This window comes from Terrapene carolina, unplaced genomic scaffold (assembly GCF_002925995.2).
Source record: "Terrapene carolina triunguis isolate 2854851 unplaced genomic scaffold, T_m_triunguis-2.0 Scaffold706, whole genome shotgun sequence".
NCBI lineage: Eukaryota > Metazoa > Chordata > Testudines > Emydidae > Terrapene > Terrapene triunguis.
Window position 1 is genome coordinate 5,954,755 of NW_020665057.1, and position 25,684 is coordinate 5,980,438.

Consider the following 25,684-nt stretch of genomic DNA (forward strand, 5'->3'; position numbering starts at 1 on the left):
GTACTGGCAACAAACTTCAAGGCCTAAATATATGTGGTGACACACAGAGCTGTAGGGAAGTTTACAAAAGTGCAGGGTCTTAGGAACAAGAACACAGCTGAAAATCTACCAATTTAGCAAAAATGCAACATAAGAGCAGCAGAAGTCTTCCAAAAATTCAATAACTGTCTTTCTTCAACTCTTTTCCCTGGACTCACTATGCAGTGGGCGGGCATAGAATGCTATAGGCATTCTAAACTCACTCATCACCTACAGTTTTTCCAGTAACAGCTCCCTTGGTGCCTATGTTTCTGCCTCCACACATGTGAACTGCAGACTCTCTCTAGGCATTTGGATGCCTAAGTCCCACTGCAATACATGATCTGAAAAAATGCATACATTCCTCTACCTAACTTGCCTGCAGGGCCTGATCCAGAAAGTGTGCTCAGAGGCCACTTAGCAGATCGGGCCTCACACACAAGCTAAACGGGAGGCAAGAAGAACGTCCCTCAACTTTGAGCCCAGTGATCACCTGGGATGGGGGAGTCCCCCAGTTCAAATTCTCCCTCCACCTTAAGGAGAGAAGGGATTTGAAACCTATCAGGTGAGTGCCCTAACCACTGGGCTATGGGATAGTTTATTGAGCCCCATATTGTCTCTACTTGAAGCTGTTCCACTTTAGATAAATAATTAAAGAGTCATTAGCACCAGGGGACTGGATCCTGGGTCTCCCACAGCCTACGTGAGTGCTCTAATCACCAAGCTATAGCATCGTTCACATGCTTGCTTTCTCTCTCTTGGGCCCACTGACTCTTTAATTATTTATACACAGTGGAACAGCTTCAACAGGAGAGACTGAGTGAGGCAGGAACCCCTCCCCCCCAACATCAGAATATCCCATAGCCTAATGGTTAGGGTACTGTGCATCTAAACCTTTTAAATATGTGCCCGTTAAGCTCTAATGCCTAGGAACATTTACATTCATCTAACACTGTTTAAATAAGAATAGGAACTTATTTTTGTTCAGCCCCACCAGTGTGAAAGTTCACAGAGTATGATGCAAAAGCTGTGCTAAGCCTTATAGTTTTCATCACTAGTGTTGACGTAGAATTTTTTTTTTTTTGCTTTCACTGTGGATAAGTTCACATGCACTTCAAGGTTTAAGTTTGATCCTACTCAAAATCTCAAAGCTCTGTTCAGTAGAATCTGATGACTTGGTCCCTTTTTTAAAAATACCCACTGAAATCATGCATTTGAGAGCAAAACAAACAACTGACCCATGAGGTCTCAAAAGACTCCTTAGTAAGTTTTTCAGTTAATGTGATTTGGCTTTCGATTTGGAACAAAGAGCGAATCCAGGAAGTTCAGAGTGATTTAGAATTTTGTGCAAATATTTTACACGGCTCTACTAAGCATGCATTGGCAAGTGCAGATATAAAAATAGACAAGTAAATGTCTATGTGGGTGGCTGTTACTTTCCCACCTGAGGGTTTGTTTGCTCTGTGTGTGTATAAAAAGTGAGATATTGCTCTTGTGTTTTTGGACATAAAGTGAGAATAGAGTAAATTAGCACTGTGTGTAAAGATTTGTCTAATGTGTTCCAGAATAAGTTATGCAAAATATTAATTTGGGTCACTCTCACCTCTCTTCAGGTCTCCTCTCCCTACTTTTATAGCCTAGGCACCTCCATCCACCTCCCAAATGGAAGTATAACATGGCTCAAGTTTACAGAATTTAAATGAGAGAGCTGCATTTCTACTATACAATCCAAGTTCCGTGTCAGGGGGGAGGGATAGCTCAGTGGTTTGAGCATTAGCCGGCTAAACCCAAGGTTGTGAGTTCAATCCTTGAGGGGGCCATTTAGGGATCTGGGACAAAAATCTGTCTGGGGATTAGCTGCTTTGAGTAGGGGGTTGGACTAGATGACCTCCTGAGGTCCCTTCCAACCCTGGTATTCTATGTCACGTAAAAGTAAGGATGGACTAATGAAGTGGTCATAAGTATTTAAACAACCCAACTGAAAGCCTAGTGATTATAGCATATTTTTGTTTACTTTAGACAAAAGTTTTCAAACCTAGAGATCTATATAAATTTGTTCAAATTTTCAGTGTGGCATACTAACAGCCCTCAACTTCCATCAGCAGGAATGGGAATGGATCGGACTCCAAATCTCCTATCTCTGCCTGCAGACATAGTGCTTTAACCTAGGAAGTTTTCAGTCCCACTCTTTTTCATTCTTCTACAGATAGAACAGAATCACATCTACAACCTACAAACAAATCTATCAATTACGAGATATCAGAGTTTACTCTGACCTTCCCAAAAACATGTAGCTATATGTACATTCTGAATATGCATACATTAATTTACTGGCCTGGATAACCATCAGTAAAATGGGGATAATAATGCTTCCTTTCTTTTCCCTTTTGTCTGTCTCGCCTATTTAAATGGTAGGTTCTTTGAGGCTGGGACTGTCTCTTACTGTGTGTGAATGTACAGTGCCTAGCACAATGGGTCCAGTCTCTCAGTTGGAGCCTCTAGGTTCTAGAGTAATACAAATAAAAAGTAATGATCATGAATCTAAATTTTATACTTCAAATGTAAAACATTAATAAGCAGGGAACTGCCAGGAAAGTTTAAGAAAAATCTTTTTAGAGAACAGATGTCAACATATGGAGACACAGGCCTGGATTGGGGCTGTAAAGCCCATAGGCATGGTCTTTCCCATGTGGGCAATGTGCCTTAAGCAGGCATTGTAGCTCCAGGGGCTCTAGTGGAATGCAAGCTGGAGTAATCCCTTGTATGCCTTTCCAAAAGGTGCGGTATGAGAACAGCTCTGCTGGGTGCTGTAGGGCCAGATTTTGAAAGCTATTTAGACACACAGGGATGCAGATAGGGGCCTACTGGTATTTTCAAAAGCACCTTCTGTCTAGCTCCGATTTAAATCAATAGGCACCTAAGGTGCTTTTGAAAAATCCCACAATATAAAGAGTTGGATTGATCCTGGTCCCCATGCCAGGAGAGGCTGGGGGGCACCCCTTTTCTCCACAACTCCTTTGAGAATCTGTGCAGACCTGGGCATAATCTAGTCCAAGATGTACACATTTATTTAACAAAATCTTCATGAAAAAACTGCTGTGGTCTGGCTTAACCCTAGGCAAGAAATACAAATTCAGAATTAAGTGTGTGTGTGTGGGCGGGGGGTGGGGGGTAATACTAATACAAAGGCAAACTGGGGCAAAGTGAAGAAAGGACAAGGGGAAGGGATAAGAGACTAAAAGAAAGGGAGGAAGAGACAGAGCTGGAAGATAAAGAGGAAAAATGAGAAGGAAGAAGTGCTGTTAAGTGGAGGGTGAATTCTTGGGGAGATGGGATGACAGAATGCTGGTGGGAGAGGAAGAAACATAATAAATTTCACTCCTGTAGGAGCCTCGTGTCCCAAGGTCTCAAAGTACAAATATGAATGATTTAATCCTCAATCCACCCTGGGATGGCAGGGAGAGAAAGTTTCAAAATGGGAAACCGATGCACTGGGAGCCAAGTTTACTGCTGATGTATGCTGATACAACTGCAACCTCACTGAAGTTGCAGCCACTAATAGCACAGGTAAATCTGGCCCAGATTGATCTCTGTTGCTTGCTTTACATGACATCAGAAGTCTGTGGCAGAGCAGACCCAGAACCCAGATGTCTTAACTACCAGTCCTCTGCCTTAACTAAATGCCATCCCAATTACTTTTATCAATACTATTTATCTGACAGCTCACAGAGTCTAACAAAGAATGCTACAGCACTTAGATGCCCAACTTCAGTCAACGGAATTTTCAATTACAACCCACCACATACCCAGAACTTGTTTCCCTATCCCTTGCATTAACAGAATCTGAAAACATCATGCCTAACCTATTCCTTCAAGTGCCAGGAGATCTCATTAAGCACACCCAAACAACAGCATCTCCCATTGGCCCTAAATGCTGAGAATCAATGAACGCTGTCCCTCTGGAGACTTTAAAATCACATTCATGCTGCAGTAGAATAAAATCCATCCACTGCTCATCACTAAAGTGATAACCCAGTATCTCTGCCAGCTGCTGCGGCTACCACTTGGACTGATTTTTTTACACTTAAATAGGACTTCCATCACAGCTACTTTATCTTCCAGTTTGTTCTCATAGAACCTTAGTTCCCTCTCCAGGGAATGCAATTTGATGCCCCAAATCTACCCTCATTATGACAGGGATTAGCTACTTTATTCCAATATTCAGACAATCCCATGGAGCACAGCACATCAACAATCAATCAAATGAAGCTCTCTGAATTGCTGAAAAGAACTTCACCAATTTAAAAAGCATCCACCAAAGAAATAAGTGACATGATTAAATCCTTGCTTATATTCTTTTCACCGGATGTGGAAATTGGTGGAAACAGAATGGGAGTGCCACTCCAGAGAGAAAATAAGGGTCCACCAAAGAGACCATTCACTGGTTACTGAAGGCCTGGCAGCTTCTGGCTAGGAGATGAAACAGCAGCAACCATCATGCTGGAGACTAGCTTTGGTCAATCATCTCTCTTAAGACACGAAAGACAACATCATTTGCTTATTGGGACATCAACTTAACCCTATTCCAATGAAGAATAACTAACTGTTTGTTCTCCAGGAGGGAAGAAACATTTATTAACCTTTTCCACTGTTAACTTTCCATCTGATAGTCCCTACGAAACTTCCAAATAGTCCTGTAGAAGCTAATCAACAGTTTCATACCATTGATTCTTTCTGTATAAGCAAGGAAATAACAGTTTTGCATGTGTGCTGTCAATTGAAACTGTTTACTGGATTTCTGATATGCGTGATAGGCATCTTGATGAAGCAATATTTATTTAGCGAATCCATCGTTTTACAAATAAAAACTCACTAATCCATCCACGAAAATAACTGAACTTATGTGTATGCCCCACTGACTCCCCAGCACTCTTAAAATAATTTCTTGTCAAGTGAACAACCTTATCAAGAAACATTTCGTAGTTCCACAATATTCATGTTAACAAGTTTGGACTAGGGCTAAATTATTTAAAAAAAATATTCAATTTTCAGCTTAAACCTAGTGTTTGGCAAGAAATCTTATAAGAATTAAGGAATCCACTTAAGGATTTCTAAAGTAGCCCTAAAGGAATTCATAAGCATAACATATCTCTTAAGTAATCCTTAATGAATGCTTCAGGGGCATTTTTGCTCATTTCCTGCATTATTACTGAAACTATTCTAGGCTCCCAACATTATCTCAAGAAAATTTCAGAATAACTGTAATATTCTGGAGATTTGAACAGTAATCCAAAAAAGGGGAATATCCATCTCTGCAGGATAATTTTAAGATTCTTACCGGATCAAACGTATCAAGTTGTTATAGCAACTGGAATTCTTAGCACTGAAATGTAGGTATTCAGGAGTTTAAAATTACCCTAGCCAAATAATGCAACCAAAGTAATAAAGTAAAAGATTTACCAGGGAATTACATCAACCGAAGAGGCCTAGTGATCACTAAAACTGTAAAACAGTCAGCAAACAAATGTAGCAAAATCTAAATTACAAGGAAAGATTAGTATTTGACAGATTAAAGGAGGCTTAAAGAAGCTAAAAGTTATAATATGGCTATAATGAACTGCTCAGCTCCATAAAATGAATGGCAATTACAGGGCCAGAGCCACAGATTCTTACTTAATTTTCAGTCTACTTTGGCAGAACTCCTATTGACTTAAGTACAAGTCCAGCTCTCAGGATTTATTCTGAAGTTAGTAAACAATATATACATTTGCAATCTAACAGCAAGTTAGAGAAGACCCTGGATGGAACACTGCAGATAAAGGAAGTTGAACTGCTCTTCTAAACAAACCTGTAGCTTACAGATAAATACACAAATCTCTACCTCCACATCCTGCCGTTGCTCCTCTCCTCCTCATTTCACTAGAACTCACTGTTTGAGATTACTAAATTAATAGGCTCATTCATGAACCAACGGTTGGATTTGCTGAGGCATAACAGTTTAAAGAGTTGTCAGCATTTGTTCCTGTGAAATGCCACAAGGATTATCTTTGGAGGCCTGTTCAGCAGAAAGTACCCAGAGAGAGACTTCTCTTTCACAGGTCCCTTCTCTTCCATTTGCACCTGTCAAAGGTTTATTTTACAGAATAACATGGGCTACATATCCACGTTGACCAAGATGTCAAAGTGCCTCCCACAGACACATACAACTGAGGTGGCTGATTTCTTACACATAAGTCCCATTCACCCAAGTGCAGCTCTCTTCCTGATTCATCAGCCAGGGTATTTTTAATTCCTCAAACAATCAAAATATTTTATCCACTAAAAAACTAGAGAAAGGACCTGCTCCTGCCATTGGACCATATTCTGATAGCCTTGCTCTTGTTAAGTAGTGCCTTGCAGGTACTCCCATAGACTTCAATAGGGGTATTTGATAAGTACAGTATGACTCAAAGAGAGAATGTTACCCCTTGAAATCAATAGCAACCCTTCACTGGCTTTGATGAGCGCAGAATTGGACCAAAATTCTCCTTGAAACAGCAGATCTCCAGAAGATGTACTGGATTCACATTGCAAAAGTGAAAAACTAAAAACCAAAAAACTTTGGCCAAAACCATTTTTATTGTTGGGTTTTCAGTCTCTCTCTCAATCACACACACACACACACACACACTTGCTTTTCCAAGGAAATCAGGCACTTTCCAATAAAATTTAAGTTTAGCTGAAAACCCAGTTTTCCACTGAATAATGTTTCAATAGAAATTTTTCAGCCACCCCATCCATAACTTCTGCAGTAAATTGGCAACAATCCCCTACCATTTGCTTGTGGCAAAGCCATGATTTAGCCCTGTCTGGGGCCTGATTCTCCTCTCAGTTACACCAGCTTAAATCTGGAATAACTATTAGAATCAATTGTTACAGACGGATAAAACCAGTTTGCATGAGAAGCGAAATGGGCCAATGACATAAAAGTACAACTGTATGATTTCTAATTTAAAGTCATATAGTAACAATTTCATCTGATCGCCAAAGAAACAATAACATGCCTGTGCTGGGTAATAAAACTATACAGGATCACAAAGGCTAGGAAGTGATGAGAAATTAATAGCAGGAAATTCCATCACATGACATTAATGCTGGGTCTGTATAGCCATAAGAATAGAAATATTTGAATGGGATGGTATTAACCAGAATAAATGAGAGATTGTATTTGTGATATTAGAAATATATCTTTACTTCATTATGTTATCCTGATTGCTGTTACAGTATATGTGCTATACTAATATAAGAAATCATCTCTATTTTCTGTTGCTAGCCTTGTCTAATATGTTTCTCAGCTTGTCAATTCAGCCTACACAGCACTACTTGTATTTCCTTATCAGGATTACAATCTAGTTGCCATTACTGAAGTTATTTAGGTTTTTTAGAATCTAAAGTAGTGGTAACTTAATAGTGTTTTTTTTAAGGCGGTGTTAAGAATAAATTAATGGGGACATAGCATTTTTGTTTGATAAATGATTTCTATAAATAAGAGGGCTTTTATTTAAAACTATTTTATTATGTTTTATGTATCTATATCTATATGCTATAGCAGTAGGTCTAGAGCATTTTAAATATTTATAGTTATCCAAAAAATTTGAACTAGTTTCAAGGAATCAACAACCAGGCTTCCGGGGCTCCTCCTTCCGTCCAGCTGCTGGAGAACTTAGGTGTCAGATCCTGGCCCAAAGACAAACTTCCTTGGACTGCTCCAAAGCACACTTCCTAACTAAACTTTTAATAAGTTTTCTCTGAACAAAAAACATAATCTATAATAGCCCGTAATAGACTAACAATTTCCTCAGCAACGACCAATAACAATTCATTATTCTGCTTATTAGCAAAGCATTTCTAATCATAACAACAATAAAACTTATGTGTCAAAGGCACCTAAAACTATGGTCAGCTGACCAAACATTCCTTCTATTAAACATTAGCTCCCTGTCCCAACCTTCCATTCTAATTAGCAAAACTGCAAGCATATAGCTATAGGGTCTTGCCTCTCTGAGCCTGGCTAAACACATAAATGGCTAACTGCAGTACTACCAAGTTCTGGGGTACATCCAGGAATGTCAAATTCGGGGGTTACAAAGTCATTCTTCTTAAATACCTATGTTTGCTTTTTCAGTGTCTCACCAGCTTCTTTTTCCTTCTGTTGCATCTCTTTTTTGCCATTTGCCATAGCACGTCCCACTCCCCACTCCCCAAAGGTGTACAAACAGCTACACTGTCCAAATGCTGCTTCTAATATTACTTTATTATTTTTAATCTGTCCAGGATTTTATTTGGGAAAATTAGGCTTCAATTCAATCAGGTAGTTAAGCATGTGACTAGCCCTATTGAAATCAATGAGGCTAGTCACATGCTTAAAGTTAGAAATACAGTAAATTCCTTTTTTGTTCTGAGTTAGAATATGAAATAAGTGATTTCAAGTGTGAAGATCCATTTACCAATCTATTACAGGTCTCCAAAAAAGGCATACTACTCACAATAATTAATATATTACAACCTCCCCCCGAGAGGAAAAATAACAGTGATTTTCTACTAAGGTTTGTACGTATTGCAATCCAAGTATAAGATAGATAACTAGTGGGATACTTGCCTCTTAAGGCTAACCCATTAGTATTGCCGCATATGTGACTTGCCAGTAGCTTCAATAGAGAGTGAAGCTGCCACTTCTCATGAACTCACACCCACAAGAACTGAATCTGAAAGATACACCCACAGGAATTACTTTATTCCCATCAGTTAATTAGGTCTTGTCTTCACTACAAAACTTTGTGGCATTAGGACACAACTGTGAAACGTTCAGTTAGTTAAGATGATTAACACAGTGTAGACAAGGACAAACCTGTTCAGCATTGCATCAGCTCGTCATGGTTAAAACTTAGTTTATCCATGTCTTCACTGACTGCAAAGTTGTAGCTAGCACTGTGTTTTTTAACTTGGCTCCTTACTGTCATAGAATCATAGGACTGGAAGGGACCTTGAGAAATCATCTAGTCTAGTCCCTTGCACTCATGGCAGGACATGGCAGGACTAAGTATTATCTAGACCTCCCCAGACAGGTGTTTGTCTAACCTGTTCTTAAAAATCTCCAATGATGGAGATTCCACAACCTCCCTAGGCAATTTATTCCAATGCTTAACCACCCTGACAGGAAGTTTTTCCTAATGTTCAACCTACACCACCTTTTCTGTAATTTTAGCCCATTGCTTCTTGTCCTATCCTTGGAGGTTAAGGAGAACTATTTTTCTCCCTCTTCCTTATAACAACCTTTTACGTACTTGAAAACTGTCATGATGTCCCCCCTTAGTTTTCTCTTCTCCAGCCTAATCAGCACGGCGTAGAGTGGAAGAATTACTTCTCGTGTCTTCCTTACAACACTCCTGCTAATACATCCCAGAATGATGTTTGTTTTTTTTTGCAACAGTGTTATACCGTTGACTCATATTTAGCTTGTGATTCACTATGACCCCCAGATACCTTTCTGCAGTGCTCCTTCCTAGGCAGTCATTTCCCTTTTTGTATGTGTGCAACTGATTGTTCTTTCCTAAGTTGAGTACTTTGCATTTGCCCTTATTGAATTTCATCCTATTTACTTCAGACCTTTTCTCCAATTTGTCCAGATCAGTTTGAATTTTAATCTTATTCCTAAAGCATTTACAACCCCTCCCAGCTTGGTACTGTCTGCAAACTTTATAAGTGTACTCTCTATGCCTTTATCAAAATCATTGATTAAGATATTGAACAGAACCAGGTCCAGAACTGATCGCTGCGGGACCCCACTTAATAGGCCCTTCCAGTTTGACTGTGAACCACTGATAACTACTCTCTGGGAACAGTTTTTCAATCAGTTATGCACCCATCTTATACTAACTCCATATAGGTTTTATTTCCCTAGTTTGTTACGAGAATGTCATGTGAGACAGTATCAAAAGCTTTATTAAAGTCAAGATATAGCACATGTACCACTTCCCCTCTATCTACAAGTCTAGTTATCCAGTCAAAGAAAACTACTAGATTGGTTTGACATGATTTGTTCTTGACAAATTCATGCTGACTGTTACCTATCTTTTAAGTGTTTGTAATTGATTGCTTATTTGCCCCATTATATTTCCAGGTACTGAAGTTAAGCTGACTGGTTTGTATTCCCCATGTTGTCCTTATTTCCCTTTTTATAGGTGGCAAATATAGTACCATTTTCCAGTACTCTGGAATCTCTCCTGTCTTCTATGACTTTTTGAAGATAGCTAAGAAACAAGTATCAAGGATGACCCTAACTTTACCTTTGTAACAGGATGTAAAGTAACTTTATCTAGAGGAACTGGCTACTCAAATTAGCTGTGTTCTTTCAGAATTTAACTTCAGGAAATGTTCAAACATCCAAGACTGAATACCACTTAGACACCTAATCAAATCAGAAATTGCTTCCTCAGGTCATATGAGATGGAAAAATAAATCTCTATGTCAGCATCATAACCACAATGATAGTGGTTAATTGTTACTCATCCTGTAGCTGAAATTATGCAGCCGAATGAGAGGAAACAAGAACAGCAAAGGATCAAAAATTGAACCATATGGAACTTCATCGTAGAACTGAGATGGGTACAGTACATCCAGCTCATGTAATTAAAATGCGAGAGCTGAACGAAATAAGACTAAAATAATTTTAGACAGCACCAAAGAATTACTCTTAAGTCTCTCACACTTGAAATAGATCAATAGGCCTGTGAGAGGAAACAAATGCCTATATTCTTAGCAAAACACATGAAAAACCACGTTTTTGTTGTTTCAAAATGAAAAAAAATATTTTGGGGTTATAACTGTTGCTATTGTAAAACTATTTTTACTGCAAAAACAACATTATAGCTGAGACAAATGTTTGAAAACTGGCAACATTTCCAAACAAAAAAACAAGTCAAATTTCACCCTCCAGAAATGCGGCTTGCTGCTGGCATTGACAGGTTTACTGGCCTAGTGGATGGGGGGAAGCAGTAGATGTGATATATCTTCGTTTTAGTAAGGCTTGACATGATGTGACATTCTCATAAGCAAACCAGGGAAATGTGGTCTAAATGAAATTACTATAGGGCAGGTGAACAACTGGTTGACAGACCGTATTCAGAAAGTGGTTATCAATGGTTTGCTGTTAAACTGGGAGCATGCATTTACTGGGGTGCCACAGGATCTGTCCTGCATCTGGTACCATTCAATATTTTCATTAATGACTTGGATAAGGGAGTGGAAAGCATGCTCATAAAATGTACAGATGGCACCAAGCTGGGCAGGGTAGCTAGCACTTTGGAAGATAGGATTAGGATTCAAAATGACCTTGACAAATTGGAGAACTGGTCTGAAATCAACAAGATGAAATTCAGTCAAGGCAAGTGCAATGTACTATACTTAGGAAGAAAGAAAATCAAATCTACAACTAGAAAATGGGGAATAATTAGGTGGGTTATAGTGGATCACAAATTCAATGAGTCAGCAATGTGATGCAGTTGTGCATATCATTCTGGGGTGCGTTAAAAGGAATGTTGTATGTCACACATGGAAGGTAATTATCCCACTCTACTCAGCACTAGTGAGGCCCCAGTTGGAGTATTCTGTGTCCTATTCTGGGCACCACACTTTAGGAAAGATGTGAACCAACTGGAGAGTCCAAAAGAGAGCAACAAAAATGATAAGAGGTTTTTCTAAATCTATGACGAAAGGTTAAAAATATGGGCATGTTTAGTCTTGCAAAATGGGGGATCCACTAACAGTCTTCAAATATGTTAAGGGCTGTTATAAAGAGGATGCTGATAAATTGTTCTCCACATCCACTGAAGGCAGGACAAAAAGTAATGAGCTTAATCTGTAGCAATAAAGATTTAGGTTATATATTAGGAAAAACTTTCTAACTATAAGGATAGTTAAGTCCTAGAATAGGCTTCCAAGGGAGGTTGTGGAATCTCCATCCTTGAAGGCTTTTAAGAACAGGTTGGACAAACACTTGTCAGAGATCGCCTAGGTTTACTTAGTCCTTGCCACAGGGGCTGGAATTGATGACTTCTCGAGGTCTCTTTCAGCCCTACATTTCTATTCTAAAATTCACCCTTGACCAAATTAATGAACTCTCATTAAGCTCTCAATAATTTGTGTTTTAGTGTTGCTGTTTTTTTAGAAGCGGGGGAGTTAGTCCTGGACTAGGATAAAAAAGTGAAAAATGAACATTTTCATGGGAATGGATTTCAAGAAAAATTCTCTTTTGGGAGAATCAAAATGGAATTGTTTTGCTGCCTAGCTGCCTGCTGGACAGCTCCTGTCCAGCGAAACTGACAAGAGCCTTCCAGACCAGCTGTGGGAGAGGCGAAACAAGGGCAATGCAGCTCAGGGAGCTAGAGAAGCAAAGAGCCCGGCTGCTCAGTGCCCGCCCCCCATCCCGGGTGGAGAGGCAGAGCACTGGGGTGTTCAGACTCTGTGGTCCCAGAGCTGGGCACAGTGCTTAATTTGTAATAAAAGAGGTGCTGGGGCTCAAGCAACTAGGTTTCAAGCAATTTTTTTTACATTCGTAACGGATGCAGCAAACCCAGAGGTACTGGGGCTATGAATTGCCAAGCCTAGAGATGCCGAAACTCAGCCCTGGCAAGCCTGCAGACGGACAGTGAAATTGGAATTGGAGAGCCATCAGTTTGATCCTCCCATGGAAAACTGAATTTTTTCAGCAAAATTGATATTTTTTGCAGAAAATTTTCAATTTTGCAAAAACAGCATTTTCTGTCAGCAAATTATTCCAATGGAAAAATCCCAACCTGTTCTGCTCAAAATCAACCTTATAGTTATATTTTCTTTTCATAAGATGTTGATCTCCTTTCTCCCTCTCCCCCTTTCATCCTATACAGTGTAATTGCATCACATAGTTAAGATGCTCTAGCATCTACAGCTAGTTTTAGACTAGGGCATACATCTTAAACTAAAAAAAGTCCTTCCTAAGGGCAGCCATACATTTTAATATAACTCTACCAGTAACCCAGGCAACTTAAAAACTCAGATCTCTCTCCCTACCCAACAATTGCCCACCTTTGCAGTCTCCCCCCCCCTCCCACTTTCCAGCATGCAGGAAAAATGATGAGTTTTGCAATGTATCCTGAAGGTCATTGGAACTGAGCTATTTAGACGGTGGAGTGCAAGGAAGAGGAAGCAAATTCCAAAGCAAAATTTTCCCTCTCAGAGAATGCCCTGACAACTGCTTCTTCTTGCTTACACTGATGGGGTGCCAGCTCAAGTGCCTCTGCTGATCTCAACTGAGGCAGCATGGCCATGGAGAGAAGTAGGCAGGTAGGTCCTGCCCACCTACAGCTTTAGAAGTCAAACCGACACCTTAAAACTTCACCCAGAAATCTGCAGGTGGCTGATGCAAATCACAGAGCACGGGCTTAATAGCTTGTAGCAAGATACTCCGCTGACCAAGTGGACTAGCATATTTTGCACTAGTTTCAGTTTCTGGATGTTTTAGCCCCATGTTGAGATCATTTACTAAATGTAAAGTACATTTCTGATGTTCATACTCCTGAGTGGAGTATATTATTTATGTTCAGAGAACCCTCAATAAAAAAAGCTTTAAAACCTGTATCAGGTCATCATTACTATATATTTACTTCAACACATGTCAGCCTGGGGCCAATCTGCATTGAATGCAATTTTTTTTTAAATCGTCTTGGTGACCTTTTTCAAAGACAGTTATGAAATCGCACTACACTTTCTCAAATTGGGAATTAAGCTAACACAATGTTACAGAAGGCAGCCAACCACTAACGGCTATATTTTATTGGAAACAGAATTGTAATTACGTGTGTTTTTCATCCAAATGGATCCTAAATCACTTTACAAACACCTACAAACTGAATACCATCTAGGAACGAGTTCACCCATCACTGATATTCAGCCACTTCTGGGATAAAGTACAGCAAATGCTAACAGGTGCCCGGCAACCCTATGGGTCCAGGTAGGATAGGAGGTGGAGAATGCAGTGCTAATTGAAGCTATCGGAAAATTATACATAGACATAATGTAAGAACTTAAAGTAGAATTTAGTCAGGACACTCAGACTTTTCTTCACCAGGCAAAAGATCATTATTTTAAGAACAGTATTTCCTAAACAGTGGGTCCTAACCCACCAATGAGTCACAGAACGGTTCTAGATTGGTTGGCATGTCCAGGACTGGGTTAACCAGTTGATCACTGGGCCCTGGCCTAGGCAAACACATGCTTCTCCCAGCCTATCACAAGAAGAGGCTACAAGTGTTGGGCCGGGGTGGGGGAGGGCGGAGTAGAGCCTGTCCTGCACTCACCCTGGAGCAGTGGCTCCTGTCCCATGGGGCTGGACTTGGCTCTCCACTGGGCGTTGGGACCTGGTGCATGGAGTCACAGTGCCATTCAGGTTTGGTCTGGCCACCCCTATGACCTTGTGCACCAGGTGGCAATATCACTTGCTCAAATTTGACCTGGCTGTCCCCCAATGATGGAGGGATGGCTGGGCCAAACCTGAGTGGAGAGTGGGCCAGACCTGGACTGGGGAGCTGGCCCAGCCACATGAGACAGGAACTGCCATTGTGGGGTGAGCGTGGGGTGGGATTGCTCTCCATTCTCCCACCCTCAGCACCCCCAGCTGGGATTAGGGTTGCAGTGCCGGAGCAGAGGTGCATATATGTAACTACGTAATCATGAGTCACAAACAAAAGATAAAATGCAGTGGTGGGTCACCTTAGTAAAGAGTTTGGGCAACACTGTTTAAGACCATCTTAGCTAGCACGTTCAAACTAACAGGTTATAAAGCTCTAGTGCAGACAAGGCACAGGCAAGCACAGGCTAGCTGGTTGAGTCAATCTAAAGTACACCTTGCCCTCTCTAAACTAGGTTTTAGACTGTTAGTCAAAACTTGCCAACATTTAAACAAAAAACAAAAAAACCCACACCATTTTATCGTAGTGCAGACAAAATCTCAAACTAACAGTCTGTGACATAATTTGCAAACCAGCCACAGTGTACTACTGACATCTCTGTTCACTTTGCAAACCTGAATCGTGGGTGTGAACTGCTATAATGAATAATCCATGGATTTAGAAATATATGCAGCTATCAGTGGCCTTTGATATTGGTTTACAAATTGTTTTCATGCTGCATAGTGAATTATAACACATGTTCCCTATAAACACCGAAATCTGTGCTACTCGGAATTCACAATCCCTAGTTTCTCTGTACATTAGCTGACTGTGGTTGGTGAATTGAGTTGGTACCATGTGTAGCTGGAAGGGATATTAGGGGAAAGCTGTAATGAAGATCAGTCAGACTCACAGCTGTGTCAAATAGGTGACAAACGGCCTGTCTTTGCTCTCAATGAGAGTTTTGCCACTGACTTGAATGGGGCAAGATCAAGCTCAGAGGAGGCAGGTCACAGCAGAGTAAGATTATTTCCCACTTCCTCTTATCCTCTTTTGCATTCACAAATTCTTTATTTTACTTTCTTGGAATAACCCAAGGGCCAGATTCTGATCTCAGTCCACCAGTGTAACTTCACTGATGTCAACGAACTTATTCCAGATTTACATCAGGGTAACAGATCAAAATCATGGCCTAAAGATTCTAATAACACAACCATATAAATGTAGATCAATAGGAAAGTTTGGCTGTCACAATTATACAAAGTAATTTTCTGATTTATCACTTCCCACCTTACTCTTGAAGAGATTGGCTATTAGTTTCCTCTTCTTAAGATGCTTATGATGTGACAGGCAAAATAGGACTATTTTGGGGTGAGGGGAGGTTGGAGGACTCAAAGACATTAAATGATACAACTAAAGAAATACTTCTTCAGGTACAGCTTTTTGTCATCTTGATACTTTTGTTATGGCTGTATCTCTTTTAACCCAGTTAATAAACTAATACAAACAATTCCTTGCTGTTTAAAAAAGGCCTACCTGAAGACTGCAAGGCTCAGGGACCAGAGCACTAGTGGTTTCCTCAGTTCAAATTTTGCTCGTTTGTTCATTAGGTGCCGACCACCAAATATAAAGGCAGCGTATAGAGCTGAAAACAGAAAAGATTTCTTCCTGTAAAAAAAGCGAAGAAAAAAATCCCCATAAAATATTTATTATTCATCAGTTGTACACAGTGTTTTCTCATCTTTAGATGATTGCCAAGAACTTGTCACTTTCCTTGCTAAAAATAAAACAATTCCCATTTGAACACACTTCTACTATTAATTTGAATAATGGAATAGTCAAATGTACATGAGCATAAATCCAGATCCTGAAGTTCCTACTCAGGGCAAAATTCCAATTGACTCAATTGGAACTTTCCTGAGTAAATACTGCAAGCTTTGGCATGTATTGCAGATATTTTCTCCCCCTACTCAGGAACGTTTTCCTTTAGTGAAGAAAAACAGATGGCGCATGGCCAATTTGGTCCTCTGCCCATGCATGTAATTCTAAAAATCAATGTTCAAATTCGTATCTGAACCAACTGATCAGGTTTAATGGTTCATTCAACATGTTCAATTGATATAGTGCTGCCTGCATGTTTCTTGCTTAACATGCACTTGTCTCTCATTGCTTCCTCAAATAAGAATTTTGACTCTCTTAACAAAACAAAACAAAATTTGAAGAGGCTCCTAAAAGATGGGAACATCTGGCTAGAGGCCAATAGTTCTATTAATCAGTGGTCATATTGTTTTGATTTTTATAGTTCATGAGAAGCAATTTGGGTGCAGTGCAGGATTATTCTCTGAGGAGAAGTCTAATGAGTATGCTGAAATGGTCATATACTACTTTGCTAATGAACTGAACTACAAAGCAAGCATCACTTGAAAATGCCTGTAATGATACATCAGGATATATATTTCCATCAGTCAGCATTTGAACCTCAATCTTATAATTCACTGAGGCTCAACTGCAGCAGGTCAGAAAAGGATGAAATTTGGGACCCCTTTCTACGCACACAAGAGATTCCGATGGCTTGTAACAAGTGTCTATATACCAAATTAATAATGATGCACAACATTACTAATGTCCTAACTGTGTAGATATATATTTAGGAGCAGATTTTTGGACGAAGTGTGTAATTGCAAACAAAGGGAAAATGAGTCATCATAAATATCAATGGACTAGATAAACCCAGCTGCAGCAGATTGCTCTTTGCTGTAGTAGTACAAAGTCAGCCAGTTAATGAGTGATAAACAAAACATAAATATCATATAACGATGAAAGCTAAATAGCGACGTGAGCCCAAAGACATCGCATTAAGACTTGGACAACATAGGACTTCCATGTGTCCTAAAAAAGTATGTTTCTCTTGACACAGTTAGTGCAACATGTAACAAATCATCAGCTGGAATGAAAAAGCAATTAATAGTATTGCATGCAGAGTTATGCTGATATACGGACAGCTCTGCTGCACCTCAAGTCACCCTCCCCAGCTGAAAATATCCTTGTCTGGCCTGGCACTGGAGTTACCTACGTTAACTTCACTGTCCCTGGGGTTAAGAACACTTGTACATCGACTCAGGATCTCAAAGATTTCATGACAAGCATGGGACTGTCCTTCCTTGAAGAACACGGTGAGACTGAGAGCCACTGGCGTGGCAATTACAACAGCATGTTTATCATCAGCACTATGCTTTTTTTTCCCAATCAGACCTGGCTGGTACGGCCTTGTGCTTCCCTGAGATGAGGCACTGATGAAGATGAGTTGGCTGAATTTCACTCCAGGCTAGATGGAGGTGACACCAATGGGCGTGGAAACCTTCTAAGTAAATTGGATGAGGTGGTGTATGCTCCCTCTGTACAGGGTATACTCACCCTTTGTCAATGAGGTTTACACCTCAGGCGTTGTTTGGACCCTAAATTGCTCTGGACTGGAATCACACTGTGTTATATCTATGCTTGTCTAGGGAGTTGCTATCTTTTTTCTTGGCTATGGTCTTGCCCATATAGTTATCCATACCTTCGTCATCTCTTCCTGGGGCCACCCAACAGGGAATCTTCAACTGGTGCAAAACTCAGCAACCTGCTTAATTAGCAATGAAAGTTGCATTGAGCACATTATACCTGTTCTCTGTATATCCTATTGGCTTTGTAATTGCTTCTGAGTGGGATTTTCAACCCCCGCCCGCGCAGGGGAGGAATCAAGACACCTCAGTTGGGCATCCAAATCTCCTAGACAGTTTTGAAAATCTGAGTCTCTATGCATACAGTTTTAGGCATCAGTGCTAATCTATAAAACCATGCATGCTGAGCATCCTGGCTGCTTTAATTCGTCTCTCTCCCTGATGTATGTACCCTTCTAAGAGCTGAGATCAGCCAAGGTGTTTTTGATAAAAGTGTTTGAATTCTGGGTGGCCTGGAGGCAAGTCATTTTCTCTGGAGTGTTCATGACTCTGGAACTGATCCCTATTCTGCATTACCAGTGTTCAAGTTTGTTGAACTTAAGAGCAAGGTGTTAGAGCCTCTTTGTTTGCTCAGCCTTTCCCCTGAGATCAACTCAATAAAGGGTTTGATTTAAAGGATGGTTCTGGAAAGGTCTGGGAAGAATTGCTTTGACTTTGTGTATTTTATGATGCAATATGGAATAAAGATCTGAGGGATTGTCTTTTGATTCTTCCAGCTGTTGGCAGTATGTTGTTAAAGGTCTTATAAATGATGATATATTAATGTAAATGCAACCAGAGGCTCAGACAACGGGCTATTAAAATAAATAAATAAAATGTATTGGAAGTGCTGAAGAATGTGACATCTAACAATGTGCATAGAGGATCCTCTCTACTTGTTCTTCTCTAGCTGCTGATTCTGTATCTAATGCTGAATCATCACAGGGAAGGTGTGATGGGGCGTCTGCCCCTACTGGCAGAAGAGGGGGTAAAGCAGCGCCGGGGAGGCTGCGCAGGAGGCAGCCATTTAGGAAAGGGCTTGTAGAGACAGCCAATCAGGAGAAGAGTTAGAGAGACAGCCAGGCAGGGCCAGACTGGACCATATAAGAAGGGCTGCTGAACATAGAAGCTTCAGTCATTCCCTAGAGTTGAGGAGGGAGGACTGGCTGCCCTGAAGGAGGGAGAAGAGGCAGCACCATGATCAGAGCAGCGCTGGGTGGGTCAGGGGAGCATGAGTGAGCTCTCGGCTGACTGCTGCCAGACTGGGGCCTGGATACAAGGGCGGAGAAGGTGCTAGAGCTGTGGGGAAATGGCCCAGGGAAACAGATGGCAGGGGTTAGAGGTGACACAGTGTGTGACTGCTGGACCCTCTCCCCCCCGCCCCTTTGGTCCCAGTTGCCACTGACAAAGGTGGCTAGACCCTGGACTGCCACCTGCCACTGAGGCAAGTGGCTGGACAGAGGACTGCTGCCCCCCCACAAAAGGGGGCAGGGGAGAGAACCAAATGGGGCACAGCTGGAGAGCTGTGTCCAGAAGAGGACACTGTGGTCCTGAGAGCAAAACGGGTCCTGATGGCAGAAGCGACGGTGGTGAGATGCCACTAGATGAGGGCGCACCAGTGAACCAGAGCTAATTCCCAGGACAGCCAGCAGGAGGTGCTGCAGTGGTGAGTCATGCCCTGTCATAAAAGGAAATTAAATGAATCCCTATGGAATATCTAATATGTCAAAGTGATCATGGGTCAATTTTTTATTTAGGTATCTAAAGATATAGATAACTGCCTGGGCACTTTTGAAAATCCCACTAGGTGCCTCTCTGCATATTTAGGTATGTAAATGATACCTTTGAAAATCTGGGACCATGTTCCTTTCTTAATAAAGAAGATATAATGCAGTTTCAATGCTTATTCTTAATGTTCACAGTCAGGAAAGAAATATAAATATCCGCCTTCATAGGCAAGATAACATTTATTTACCCAAATGGCATTTCACTTAGGCTCTTATTAATGAAATTATTGCTTTGTGTTACGTCTAACCAAGTAGGTCAGTACTGTAATTATATTACACTAATTGGAACTGCTACATTTTAGGTCACTTCACCAGCTTTTTAATGAGTTCCATATTTCCTTATTTAAATGGTACAGTATCTGTATAAGACTTCCCACTGGTACTGACAAATACTAGGGAATTTGACTGTACTGGAGATGTGTACTGTAAAGAACAGTTTTAAATTATTAGCACAATAGTACAGCCTTGAGGTCATGACGGGTACTGTATACAAAGGAGTCTCATATTGAAAGTATCCCTTCTCTCTCTTTTTGAGATAGAAAAAGTGAATGGTTATCAGTAGTTTGCATTTTTTTATTTTTCCCTTATGGAATAACTATGTTTTAAGGGAGACTGTACTAGAGGACTGAGGGTAATACAGGTGATTGGTTATTGGGCTGCAGAGCCTTCCACACTAAGATTATGGGTTCAAATCTGGCCAAGATCAGTAATGACCAGAAGTTATTTTGTAATGTTTGTATAATGGTCTGAGTGAAATCTTGGTAGTCTCAGTCCGGTTCCTAATGAACAGATATAAAGCAATGGTAATCAAATGCTATTCAGATGTTACTGCAATAGTTCTGGCCAGCATGACACTAGTAACACAGAAGTAATTCTATAGACAGAGTTTTGGAGTAGTTCTAGGACACTGTAATATAAGGATAAAATCCCTGATGACAATTGTATTACAGTCTAAACACAACAGAACAATAAACCAACATTAAGAGTTGAAGCTCAAAACCCAAAAAAGTAAGCCAGTAGCAAAGTCTCACATCTAATAATTTCAGCGTTAGCACATTCATATGTTTTCCTTCAATTCTGTTCTCTAAGGATAACACAGTAGACATAAAGAAAGACAAGGCTGCCAAGTCCCCCACATTTTGCAGGAGTTCCTGCTTCTCACAGTTGTCTTCCACCTTCCTACATTTCCAGTCATCAGGGATTAAGCACTATTTGTACTGAGTGCTCTGCACTCTGTGAAGCCTCTGAAAATTGCCTGTTGTCTCACAGTCAGACTGGAGGAATCTTCCTAAAGGCTGTACGGAGCACTGTGCTTATTATGGGGGTTACTAGAGGGAGGAAGATAATGTGTGGACTTGCAGGCTGAAAATGTGGGGGAGATCTTCTGGAAATCAACAGCAGAGGAAGGGAAACCGTAGCATGGCAGAAAGGAAATTGGTAGGGAAAGAGTTGTAGGAGAAGATGGACAAAAGTGGGTGACAAGTGGAAGGCAAATGGAGGAGGGAAGGAGAGGATGATGACTATAGAAAAAGAGCAAAGGAAGTTGACAGAAAAGAGAAGGAAGTGAAGGTGAGAAAACAGAGGAAGGAGAAATAAAGTGTAATAACAGAGGGAGTAAAAGTACAGTGAGAACAGGAGATAGAAAACAGCAAACAAAGCATTAAAAACTGAGAAAGGAGAGGCAGAGACTGAAGGAAACAAAGAAAGATGGAGAAAATCCATCCCACCAGAAACAGTGCTTCTTGTCAGTCACAGACAGGAAGTGTTGCCTCCAAGAAAGCCAATTCAGGTATCAAGAAGTGGCAGGGAGAGACTGTCACCTGGCCTAAGGTAGGAAAACAAAAGAAAGTAAACAAGACAAAGATACCAAGTGATAAATCTTCCTCCTCTTCTTTCCCCACCCCCCCAATATAGTTTGTAAAATACTGAAGTGTTTTTTTAGGCCAAATATTCTTGTTGGTGAAATGAAAAGTAAGATACTTTTAAGCGTCTGTCAGAATCAGCCTTCCACAGAAAAAGGCTATGGCTATTTTAAACTACATTTGATCTGAGAAACTTTACACTGTACAGCACATCGATGTGCTCCTTTTGCAAGCAGCCTGTTCTTGGGAACTCAGGCAATGTTGCTTTCTTCAAGGTGCTAATTTACAATTGCAAGTTCTGTTCATATAAAAAGCTGTGAAACTATTCCTAATCACCTTAGCATTTGCACTTCTGAAATACCAACAAAGCAAGACCTTGTTCTAGCTTCACAGATACAACGAGAAAAATCACTGAGGATGGGTTCACTGTACAGATTTGTCAGCTTTATATAATAAATAGTAACTATAACTCTGGAATGTAAATATGCAATTCTGCAACTATTTCTTCCACACCCTACAGTACTTAAGAATTTTAAAGGAGGGAAATACATCAGAAGACCAATCTGATATGCGCGTCAGTGTAATGTGGTTTATGCCTACAGCAAAATGTCCTGTGACATTTATATTTAGAGCAGTGACAATGAAAGTCACTCACGTGGGAAAGTGCACTCATTAATGAGATTCTTCCAAGTAACACGCTACCAGGGAAATACAATGCAAACAGGAGTCAGCTTCACAATGTTCCCCCATTCACTAGATTTCTAATAGAAATTGGCTTTCAAAATGCTAGTGTGACAGCGTACAATCTGGACTGATGAACCTGGGGTGCCGTTTACACAGCTTTGCTTTGAGCTACCATTCCTGGTCTGCTCACACACAGCCTTCAGCATGTAAATTAATCCCAGTTGTATTGTATGAGTGCTATAGTCAGCCAGTTTTGAATTACACTGCAGAGCAACACCAGCAAATTCCCAGTCTTTCCCCCAGAAACGTGCATCTTGTACTGCCCAGATCTCTCCTGGACAATAAAACTCGTATAAAGTTTGTCATTTTATTAAAAGAAAGTGATATGCACAAACCCTGTTATTCCAAATGGTGTTTCCCAAACACACTGGTTTAGATAAAACAATAAAACAAATGTGTTAACTACAGAAAGATAGGTTTTAAGGGACTACAAATAATGAGGCATAAAAGTCAGGATTGATTACAAGAAAAAAGTAAAATGCAACTAATGCCTAACTCAACAAGTTAGTGAATTCAAAGCAAAGTCTCTCTCACCACGTTTCAGCAGTCTTACTGGCTGAATTCCTTTCAGACAGGATTCCTCTCCCAGTACAATGCTACTTCCTTTGTTCGTCACATGTTGTCAATGCCGTGGGTAGAGAGGAAGGGAGAGATCATTTGGGGCATCTGTTCTCCCTTCCTATTCTTTCTCTTCTTTGAGAATCTTCTCCAGCTGAGGTTCAGGAGACAAAGTCTGTGTGGATAGGAACCCTCAGCTGTTTCTCTGTCAAGATGTAGATTTTCGCCCACATCCTCTTTCCTGCCAAAGAATGGCCACTTAACAAGGTGATGTTCCATTTGATTTTGTTGACACCTGGCTGAGGTGCTGGCTAGCCTTTTGTCTCTGGAGAACTGGTTTGTGACTGCTTTCCAGACTTGTGACATGTCTTAGTAATATCGTATAGTAGATTCTGATAACTTAACATACAGTGTTACCACACATACTTTACCAAGGCCATATTGGTTAGCAAATTATGAGTTTTCAAATGATACCTCCCAGGCATACTTTGTACAAGATTTATCATAGTTCTATAAAAGGGGTGAACATAGGGGTACAGACTGTCACAGGTAGATAGCTATTTAAAACACATAGGACAAATCTGTCTTTCAATATCAAGATCTCACCAATAGTTTGATAAACATTTAATTGAACAGGATGTTCAATAGTAAGAGCTTGATTACACTCTCAAATCAGTGAAATTCCACTGAAGTGTATGGAGTTACTCCTGGTTTACACCGCTGTGAGAGAGAATGAAATCAGGCCTTTAGTATAAGACACAATATGTACCTTAACAGTGATACCCAGTTCTAAACACTGAAGTTGTATTATTTCTTCTATTACTTGCATAGGAAGGGCTCCAGCAGCAAGCAGGCAGTGGGACACCACCCTGCTAAAAACAACAGTGTAAACAGAGGCATGGCTCGGGCAAGATGAAAGCCATGTAGAATATGTACTCGCATACATACCAACACCCATCAGGCATGTTTCGACTCTACTCACCTAAGCCATGTCTCACCAACTACACACTGCTATTTATACCCATGCTAGGGCACTTACGTGCGAATGTAAACTACACATTGCCAAAAGAAGCATACAGCGTAGCTGTACCTTAGACTACCAGAGTCTGATAGACTATTTATAAAAGTTGCAGAGCACTGGATAATGGGTCCATGTCTTCCAGTTATGGGTTTGATTCTGATCTCATTGTCTTTGGTATAAATCCTTAAGTAACCATGTTTTTGTACAGTTACTTGGGATTTTCACCAATGTAAGTAAACAGAATCTGGGCCCATCTGTTCATTTCTGGTAACCCACAAAACAATGAACATCCCTGCAATATTAGAGTTCAGCAGGCAGAGAGATTTTGTCACACATAGTTCCCATTTAAGTTAACAGGAATTTGTGTAGCTAAATCTTTGCACATTACACTGAGAATTGACCCTGCATCTTACACCAAGACTCCCTGTTATAAAAGAGGCAGTGGTGATAAACATTATTTCTCCTTCGACATATTATTGCATTCTCAAGACATTGCTGGCATTGTCTCCTCATCACCATAGGGCTGGCACAATATAGAATACCAGCAAGGAAGATAATATACATCTGTCACTGTAGCTCTGATGCACTTTTAATATTATCAGCTTTCATTTAAACTACTGCCATTTACTAACTCCAAGTTTGTGTTATAAACAGATACAACTGCAGCTGAACTTGGGGACAAGGACACTATTTGTACCTGAATTTCACCAGAGGTTATTCAATTAACATATCCTCAGGTAGAAGTATATTTTATAGATACACCTCTACCCCGATATAACGCGACCCGATATAACACGAATTCGGATATAATGCGGTAAAGCAGCGCTCCGGGGGGCGGGGCTGCACGCTCTGGCGGATCAAACAAGTTCCATATAACGCGGTTTCACATATAACGCGGTAAGATTTTTTGGCTCCCGAGGACAGCGTTATATCGGGATAGAGGTGTACAATACAAAATAACTAAATCTCCATCCCATTGTCAATATTTCTGTGTCCCCATAAAGCATATCAATAGCAAAGTGATCAAATTCTTTTCTAGCTATTCTCATTTAATGATCTGTTTTTCATTTTAAAGATAAAAACTTTACATTTATGTAAGATCCAAAAGGCTCCTGTAATAAAGTCAGCCACCTCTTGAGAATCTCCTCATGGCCTGAAGTGACACTGCTGTACCTTGCCTCAGTTTCCCCTTCACTCAGCCTCCTCAATGACTACACAAAGGCTTGTGACACAACACCCTGGGGTCTGGCTTACTAGCATAAAACAAACTCAAAATAAAGTCTCTCCCACACCAGTCTCAGGCTGGCACAGCCCTGCCTCCCTGATGTCTGCTCTGCCTGCTTTTAATTTTCCAAGCTGGGCACAGCTTTTCAGCCCTTCGCAGGCTCTGATCAGCCATTCCCCTCAGCCCACCCTAGACTCCTTGAAACACTCCCTGCTCTCTTCTGTGCATCCACGCTCAGGGTTTCCTATCTGGAGTCCTTCCCTGTTTTTTATCTCTGCAGAACCTTCCAGGCATTTCTGCCTGGAGTTTTTCCACATGCTCAGTGTCCAAGGGACTCTTCAGGCCCAAACCTTTCCCAGGCCCAGCTCCTTTAAACACTTTGGTCAGATTCACAAGGGGGACTTACGCTTTACAATCCTCTGCACCCTGCCATCCAGACACTGTGCCATCCAGTCAGGGCCGGCTCCAGGCACCAGGCAACCAAGCACATGCTTGGGGCGGCATCTGGTAAGGGGCGGCGGGGGG

General features: G+C 40.7%; 1 protein-coding gene across 1 annotated transcript in view; it reads right to left on the reverse strand.

The window, feature by feature from the left end:
* Positions 1-25,684, reverse strand: part of ELOVL6 (ELOVL fatty acid elongase 6) — a 121,509-nt gene that overhangs the window by 21,814 nt on the left and 74,011 nt on the right. The window contains exon 2 of the mRNA XM_024216955.2: positions 16,017-16,148. Coding sequence (XP_024072723.1) covers positions 16,017-16,148 — 132 coding nt within the window. The remainder of the gene's footprint in view (positions 1-16,016; positions 16,149-25,684) is intronic.